The 9,285-nt window shown below is 35.4% G+C and overlaps 1 protein-coding gene across 2 annotated transcripts in view; it reads right to left on the bottom strand.

Moving 5' to 3' along the window:
* Window positions 1-1,718: 1,718 nt before the first annotated feature.
* TRHDE (thyrotropin releasing hormone degrading enzyme) overlaps window positions 1,719-9,285 on the bottom strand; it is a 516,103-nt gene continuing 508,536 nt past the window's right edge. For both annotated transcript variants that reach the window (XM_043966938.1, XM_043966939.1), the window contains one exon: window positions 1,719-7,119. In XM_043966938.1, the coding sequence (XP_043822873.1) occupies window positions 6,976-7,119 (144 nt within the window). In that variant the 3' untranslated portion in view covers window positions 1,719-6,975. The remainder of the gene's footprint in view (window positions 7,120-9,285) is intronic.

The following is a 9,285-nucleotide window of genomic DNA, read 5'->3' as shown; positions in this document are numbered from 1 at the left end:
TATGATTCCATGATCTGTAAATATAGGGGAATAGTTGCATTCAATTACGCCTAAGATCTCTTTCTTCCTCTAAATCCATGGTTTTATTAACATAACAGAAAAAATGTTTATGGTTTTCATGGAGGGAGCTGGCCTTATGGATAATCAGCACATCTGCATGATCTAAATCATGTTTTGTTATGCAGAAGCAAAGAAGTTAGAATATTCACATTTTGTCTACAATAAACAAATGGTAGGGTTTGGGTTTGTTTTTTAGAAAAAGTTTACATTGCATTTTCAGACATGGGTCAGGTATTTTCAGACAAATACATCTCTTCAAATTTATCTTTTTTTTTTTTTGTGGGCAATGGGGGTTAAGTGACTTTCCCAGGTTCACACAGCTAGTAAGTGTCAAGTGTCTGAGGCCGGATTTGAACCCTGGTCCTCCTGAATCCAGGGCTGGTGCTTTATCCACTGTGCCACCTAGCCGCCCCCGAAATTTATCTTAAAAATTAAAATAATGACAATCACTCGTTCACTCAATTCATTAATTTAACAGCTATTTCCCAAACATCTACTAGGCCAAGGTACCAATTAAGAAGTTGAATGTTTAACTAAAAGAAATTTATTTTTTTATGAAATCAACAAACTGAACAGATTAGAAAAGTATCTGATGAAGAACTAATGATGATTACATTTTTTAAATTGACCATTTTTTATAGCAAATTACTACTGTTATATAGTAGATAACAGCAAAAAAATGTTATACTGTTTGACTATTGATAGCAAAAAAAATAAAGAAAGAAGAAAGAAGTTGGAACTATAAATTGATTAAAAGTATGAGTCACTAAACTTAGGGAAGAGTTGGTTATTTGCTCAAGGTTGTCACATATCCTGCCATATTAGTTGGAGTACAAAAACTTTTTCCATATGTCAGTCATAGGTCCTTCCTGTTAATATATTTAACCCTAGCACAGTTCTTCAAATTTGCTTTATTATGTAGATGAATGACTCTGAAATGTGAGGTGAATCCAAAGTAGAAACCAGATACTTTAAAAATTTTACTTGAAATGTCAATCTAAAACTAAAAGCTATAAATGTACTGACTTTAAACTTGTGTATGCTAATTTTGAATTGTTTATTTTCTAGCTTTTAGTACTTAAAATAGATTTTTGAAAGAGATTCCCTACCTAAATAGTGAGAGTCAGACTTTACAAAGATCTTGAAGAAATTGTGAATAAAAGATATCATAATACAGGTGTGTTTTTTTTCCAGGTTAGCTGGTACTGAATCAAGAGTAACACAATGCAGACAGACCACTAATTATGAAGGCAAAGATAAAAATGGACTCAAAATTAGTCAGGCCTCAACAACTCACAAAAATTGGGTAAAATACCACTCACTTTGAATTATACAAGTGTTTGGAGGATGTAATAATTTGAAAGAAATATTACAATCAAATGTAAATAGTAATTGGGACAGATAAGTCCTAGTGATGTCCTACTGAACTGTTTTGATAAATATATAAGAATAGTAGATAATTAGTAGGGCAGGTAGGTGGTGCTATGGATAGAGTCCTGGACCCAGAGTCAAGACTCATCTTTGTGGGTTTCCAGTCTGGCCTCAGACACTTACTAGCTGTATGAGCATGGACAAATCATTTAACCCAGTTTTCCTCAGTTTCCTCATCCATAACATAAGCTGGAGGAGAAAATGACAAACTACTGTAGTATCTTTGCCAAAAAAACCCCAAATGAGGTCATTAAGAGTAAGACATGACTGAAAAATGACTGAACAGCTAATGAGCATATAGTTTATAGAAAAATGTAAAAAGATTTTAAGAGATTTTTGAAGTTTGCTTTTTAAGTAGGCTTACTCATTTCTCTGTCAACTTATTGAAATTATTTGTTAGCTGACCAAATGTTCTTGCAAAAAGGACTGGAAAGGTGAGAACACCAGCAGGTTGGCAACTGGATGAATTTTCTAATCAAACCAACTCTCTAAGACAATCTACCAAAGTCACAGGAGTGAGATCAATGCAAAGAGTTCCAACACTGACAAAATTACAGATCCTAGTAGAATTGGGAAAGAAAACTTAGCTCATATCCAAATTGGCAGAGTCCAAATGAATAATCTTTTGATATACTTTTTAAGATATTATGTGTAGGGGTAGCTAGGTGGCACAGTGGATGGAGCACTGGTCCTGGATTCAGGAGGACCTGAGTTCAGATTCGGCCTCAGACACTTGACACGTACTAGCTGTGTGACCTGGGACAGGTCACTTAACCCCAATTGCCTCACCAAAAAAAAAAAAAAGATATTATGTGCAGTTCTGTACACCATTATTTGTTGCTGTATAAAGTATTAGTTACTCTGAAATGGAACAAAATAAGTTACCAAAATACATTTTCTGAAAACTAAATAATGATGAGATTACTACCTGTGTAATGCGTATCACATTTATCACGAATTATAGTGTCATATAACTCACTTCATCACTCCCCTTTGTTAAGGGAAAATAGAAGCTAACATTCATTTTCCAGTTCCTCTGTCCTCTACTGGTGTCATCAGTATAATCCTCTTAGACTCAAAAGTATTTAAGGAGATAAACATAAACACCTATAACATTATGACTTCTTGAAGGGAACCTTAAATTATCAGTGATGACATTAATGCAATTTAAATCTATGCAATACCTGAAATGAAGTATCCTATGAAAGCCTTCCTTAATTTTGACTTAGTGTACCTAATGGGATACAGTCAAAAGCATAAATAAGTCTTGTTCTCTCAATGTAACTAATCTCTTTTACAAAGACTTTTCCTGAGTAATTTTGTGAATTTCAAAATTACTAGGTAAAAGTCTTTGTAAAAGGGCTCAGTCACATTGAAGGAATGAGACTTCCATATGTTGTTACCACCAATGATTTACACTGACATGATTTCATCATTTCACTCTACTTGGTGAGTTACCTGAAGATATCTACAAATGCGTCACCTAAGGAAGTTTTCCAATAAGAATAAACCAGATTGCTAATTATGAAAACTCAAATCTTGAGGCCATGTCTATGCCAGGCTACACAAGAGCTAAAAAGTGAAAAATATTATTCATGAATTTGATCTCTCCTAAACATCCAGGCATTTTCTAATATTCCCTACTATCTAGTTTTTCGGGTGTTATACAGATCAAATGTATGGGTAACTGAAGTTTAAAATTTTTCATTTGGATATACTTCCATGTAAAAATACCACATAGTATATATTTTAGTTTGTCTAACCCTTTCTTCAAGTGTCTGGCATGCTTTTTGCTGAAATGACAATGCTTAAGGTTAGACATATTACACTATGTAATATGTAGGGAGACAAAATAATGAAGGAGAATGAATATTCAAGAAGACATAAGGTTCCACTGCTATCTTTCTAGATAACTAGCTGATATCATGAGCCATGTTATACCTTTGATTTTCACTTTTCTCATCTCCATAATGGGAATTACAATAATATCTAACTTCTCCTAAAGGTTGCTATTAGGATACAATGAGCATGTACATAAAAATGCTTTAAAAACAAAGTAATACATAAAAGTAAAGGATTATTATGACATTTGCAAAGGGTCACTCATGATAATGGGTAAACATAATACAAAATTATAACAGTAGGTGCATTGCTGCCTCCTGCTAAATTTACCATTTTATGAGTCCCTTAGAAATTAAACTAAATAAGCGACTCTAAATACACAGCTGAGGTCTATGTTACTGTAGATCAAGCACTGATAGACGCTTAGGTTTTAAAATTGGGTATTTGTAAAAACTTCAAAATCTCAAAGAAAAAATATTTTGATAAAAATCATGTTTTAAGATGCTTTGATCGAGAACTATAATTTTCATCTGTGTATAGAAAATTCCTGGTGTGGAAATTATCTACACCAATGAAGGATGGCAAATTGCCTATAATTATTAGTTTTAGACTTTTACCTGGGGCACTGCTAAGCAAAGTGGCTTCCCTGGGGTCATAAAGCCAAGAAGTGTCAGAGGTAAGAATTGAACACAGGTTATATCCATTTAGAGAATAGTCCTCTATCCATTATACCATGCCACATCTCTTTAAAATGATTGCATGATTTATTCTCCTTAATAATATCCCAGTTTAGGAACTAAGTTAATCTTCCCTTTCTGGAATAAAAAAATATATATATTTTGTCCTACATCAGGCCATTAAAATAAAGTATGTCTATGACTTGCAGCCCAAGTGGCAAACACTCTCAAACAAATTATTTTCATGAAAATCATTTGCAAGAAAACCAATAGAGGGAGAAAAATGAACAAAAAGAAAATACATATAAATAGAATTTTATAAGAATATTTTACAAATGTTTCCAGGAGCTGTAATATGGTTATTTTATTATTTATGTATTTTAATGACTGGGGAAAACAACTTAAGCCTGGTATAGTTTAAAACAATGAAGAGACTAAACTATGGAGAAAACAGAAAAAGCAACTTATCCCAACAGAGGGGACCGTTACTGTCACTACTGTACTGCAGAGCAAGGACAATATGAGGTATTGAACAATATGTACAAGTATACACTTAGGGTTTAACATTGTACTTGCTCAAGGCCACTAAAATATTTGCAGAGCAGCAAAAATTACTAACAGAGTAACCAAAAAAACCACTCAGCTTAATAAAAAGGCATTATTTAGATCAACTTAGATAAGTTAGGGGGAATTGCAAGAAATTCATTTCACACAGCCAGGATGTTCACCTATAATACTTTTCTGTTTTAATCTGCCTGGTTTATTAACCCACTGGGGATTGATCCCTGACATGGGATCCCTTGCTACCAGTATATCAGACTGGAATATACATATTCTTATCATATGGACTTATTATTCCTGATTAAGTAGTCTGCAAAAGCACACAGTAGGAATTGGTTGAGGAGACAATTTTTTTTTTTTACATTTCTTCACAACAGTAACTGAGTTATATCAGTTCATGTTAATAAGTTAATATTTAGAAGACTTGGCACCAGACATCAAAAAGGCGTGCTAACACCATATTAGTGCCTTCATGCAGAAAGTTTAATGATGATGTGTATCACATGAATGCACTGTTAGGATATTCAGAGAGAGGTGATATACATTAATGCCAAAAGAATAGAATTCAATTTCAGGAGTTAGCTTGTTATATGGTTGAGGAAAAGGGTATCTCTTTCCCACCTATTTCAAATCAAATTATGGCTCTCATTATTAAGATTTACTATTTTCCTAACTTTCAATATATCCTCTAGATACCGGTACTTGTCTTGGTAGTTTGCAAGGAGATCTTGGCAGGAGTGGCAATCATCCATAAGGGATTAATTCACAAGCTCTTGGTTTACAAACAGCAAACATCATTTCATTTTTTTAGACACAATAGATCTAGTCAAGAATTGCTAACAATCAATTTAAATCTCAACTGGGTGGAGTCTAGCCAATGGCCATTGCTATCAAGCAGAAATAATATTTCAAACACAAATGACCTTTTGTTGACAAACAACTATGGAAAGGGCTCTTCTGCGTCTTTCTGGTCAGCACAACAGAGTATATGCAAAACGAAAGCTTTATACAATGACAGAAGAAAAGTCACTCTTCACTCCTAACAGATGGCACAACTGGTGTCAAAGGTCATTAAATACTAGTAGATTTGCTGAGGTATGGTTGCTTGATGGAGGATTGGGAGGCCACACACATACAGGCACTCAGGGAGACTCTAAAACAGCATTCATATCCTAGGTTACTTAAAGTGAAACATGGAAATAACAGGAAAAAAACATCACATTCTCAGCACTGGGCACTCTAAATACATCTATGCATGTACATTTATGAAATGTAAAGATTGAGCAAAACAACATCAATACTTAGATTTGACAGCATGGATTTTCTTTTCCTTTCTCCTTTTTTTTTTCTTTTTGTAGCATGGGGGAGGGGAGTTGGAGCACTCCTCCCTCTACCCCCGACCATGAAAACATTATCTGTCTCTTTGTGTTAAAGCATTCAAGTGAATGAATGACCTGTTGGTACACCTGATTGGTTTGAGTTTCATTTCTATGCATTAGAATAAGACCCATCATTCATGAAAATGGCTAAAGAACCCACAGAAATTTGAGGGAACCATCCTGAATGTTTACTGCCTTAATTCCCCAGAAGAGGCAGGAGAGTCTTTCTAAACAGTTTCAAAGTTTGCATAAGTTTAGAAATAGAGAACTTTTCATTGATCAGAAGACGTTCATTGTTTTCAACATGTGGAGAATATAGTATACCATATATATATATATATATGTGGTACTTTCCACTAGAGATATGCAGATATGTATACAGTATCTAAATGCATTCTATGCGAACATAGTTTTAACTCAAAGAATGAGTTGGCATCCTGATAATCACTGATAGAGACAATCTAAGTGCTCAGTAATTGGTACCAATCCCGTAAGGGCTCTTGTACATCTCACATTACCCAAGTATTGGGAATCATATAGAATCACCCCTTTTTTCTTCTTTCATGAGGACACTGATTGTCAGAGATCTTCTTTGTGCTTTTGCATAATGCCCATTCTGGATGTAACATAAGTTCACATACAAAACTTGGGACATCTGAAGAAACGCATGCTGGAATTACAGGCAGGACCCTATGACCATGCACAAATTACTCAGAATTGTTGTCTTCCAGACTGACGTCAACATGCACCACTAGGTATCGTATTTGGTCCTGTACAGTGAGGGCTGGAAAGCAGCAGCTGCTATCACAGTTGCTTCTGACAGAAGGATTTTACCTTCATAGATAAGAAGGAGTCCCATACAAAATAAAGCCAAAACCAGAACAAAACAAAAATGACCTTTCCCCACCAAACACCCTGCAAATCTGATCTTGTCTTTGCCATTTTGATGTGAAGCATTTTCCTTTTGAATGATGCTATTTTCCTCTCCTGATATTTCATGTTACATTTTCTTTAAGGGATGCAGACTAGTGCCTGAGGGCTTTTCGTAACCAGTGGAAAAGTTCTTCTTTGTAATACTTTTGCCATCGAACATTGGCTTCCACAGTCTCCACAGCCCGGGAGAAGGATGCAGCTGCTGCCCCATCATAGTTCTTTATGAAGTGTTTCAGCTGGAAAGATAAATTTTATTTTACCTTAAATAAAAGTTCAGTGATACATTTTGTTTTTGCATTACTTAAATATCCTCCTATAGTCCTCTCTCCCTTCCAAACCAGCTACCAATATATAAATATATATATATTTTACCTTATATATATATATATATATATATATATATATATATATATATATATAAAATAAAAGATGGGGTGGGGAGAAGAGAAAAATATCAATACATCAAAAATCAATCAATACATTAAAAACACCCTGACAATACTTCCAATGTTCAACCCTTATGGACATATGTGGTACACCATATTAGTGTCTTCATGCAGAACGTTTAATGTTGATGTATATCACATAAATGCACTGTTAAGAAATTCAGAGTGAGGTGATAGACATTAATGCCAAAAGAATGGAATTCAATTTCAGGAGTTAGCTTGTTATATGGTTGAGGAAAATGGTACCTCTTTCCCACCTATTCGAATCAAGTTATAGCTCAAGTTATTAAAATTTACTATTATGGGGCAGCTAGGTGACGCAGTGGATAAAGCACCGGCCCTGGAGTCAGGAATATCTGAGTTCAAATCTGGTCTCAGACACTTAACACTTACTGGCTGTGTGACCCCGGGCAAGTCACTTAACCCCAATTGCCTCACCAAAAAAAAAAAGATTTATTATTTTACTAACTTTCAATATATCCTCTAGATACTGGTACTTGTCCTGGTAGTTTGCAAGGAGATATTGGTAGGAGTGGCAACCATTTACATGGGATTAATTCACAAGCTCTTGGCTTACCCTAGCATCTACAACTCTGCAAAAGATGGGGGAGGTGTCTTATCATATTTCTTCTTTGGGGCCAAAGTTATTCTTGTAATTCTGTAGCATTCATTTTCATTGGTTTTGTGATAGTTCTTCTTGGAAAAATAATTTTAAATGGTAAATGTGTGTGTTATGAAACAATTTCATAGTCATCGTATGCAAACCAGAACCCCTTAGGATCCATGGAGGAGGAATGCAGTGTGGTGTAAACCACATTGGGCTTTGATTCTGGGAGATCTAGGTTCAAGTCTTGCTTCATGCAGTAGGATTATGACACTGCCTTTTTTACCCCTTCTAGGTCATTGCACCCTTCTCAGTCTGGGGTTTCCTGTCTGTCCAATATGGACACTTAGTTCTGCAACACTCACTTCTTAAGATTATTGTGAGGATTCAATGAGATGATGTATATTAAAGAACCTTGCAAACCATAAAGTGCCTTATCAATGGCAGTTATCATTAGAATCAAACCTCTACATTCACTACAGGAACAATCATGATGTGCAAAGAGAGTAATTTGACTACTGGGTCCTGGTCCACATATTTCTTTTTGTTTGTTTTGTTTTTTGTTTTTTTTTGGTTGATTTTTGGTGAGGCAACTGGGGTTAGGTGATTGCCCAGGGTCACACAGCTAGTAAGTGTTAAGTGTCTGAACCTAGCTGCCCCAGGTCCAAAAGAGCTGCCATCACTTTGGGCAAGTTGTTTACATTTTCTGAGCTGTTTCCTCATCACTAAGATGGGGAGGAGTATCTTGTGTTATCTCCCACAAGATATCAACCCAAGACAGGGTTGTTGTGAGGATAAAGTGAGGTAATGATTGTGAGTGCTGAGTAAACTGTAATGGGCTATACAGATGTAAGATGGAATGCTTATTAAGGAGATACGACATGATAGCAGATCCTGCCAATTAGGCGTGACACGATTGGAGCTTGGGGACCTGTAAGGGGGAAAAAGAGGGGGATAGAACAGCATTTTCTGCTTAAGTAGCTCCTAATGCACCTATTTGAACAGACATATTGAATTTGTCATTGTGATGGTTGCAATAGCTAATGATAATGAAAAGGGCAGGACCAGGTTAGTTCAGGTGCTAGGAAGTATTTACTGAAATAGGGGGAATAGCCTAAGAGGATCTATGGTGTCACCTCTTTTTCCTGGATACTCTCTTTTCTTCAGCTTCATTCAACTATCATCTCCATAGTTATTATTTTCAAATCTTCTTATCCAGCCCTAACCTCTTTGCTGACATCCAGTCTCGTATCTCCAACAACTTATTAAGCATTTTGAACTAGATGTCCAATAGATATTTAAAACTCAACATATCCAAAACAGAACTCATTATCTTCCCTCTGACTGTAGAG

This window comes from Dromiciops gliroides, chromosome 5 (genome assembly GCF_019393635.1).
Source record: "Dromiciops gliroides isolate mDroGli1 chromosome 5, mDroGli1.pri, whole genome shotgun sequence".
NCBI classification, from domain to species: domain Eukaryota; kingdom Metazoa; phylum Chordata; class Mammalia; order Microbiotheria; family Microbiotheriidae; genus Dromiciops; species Dromiciops gliroides.
This window is presented reverse-complemented; position numbering and strand designations above follow the sequence as displayed.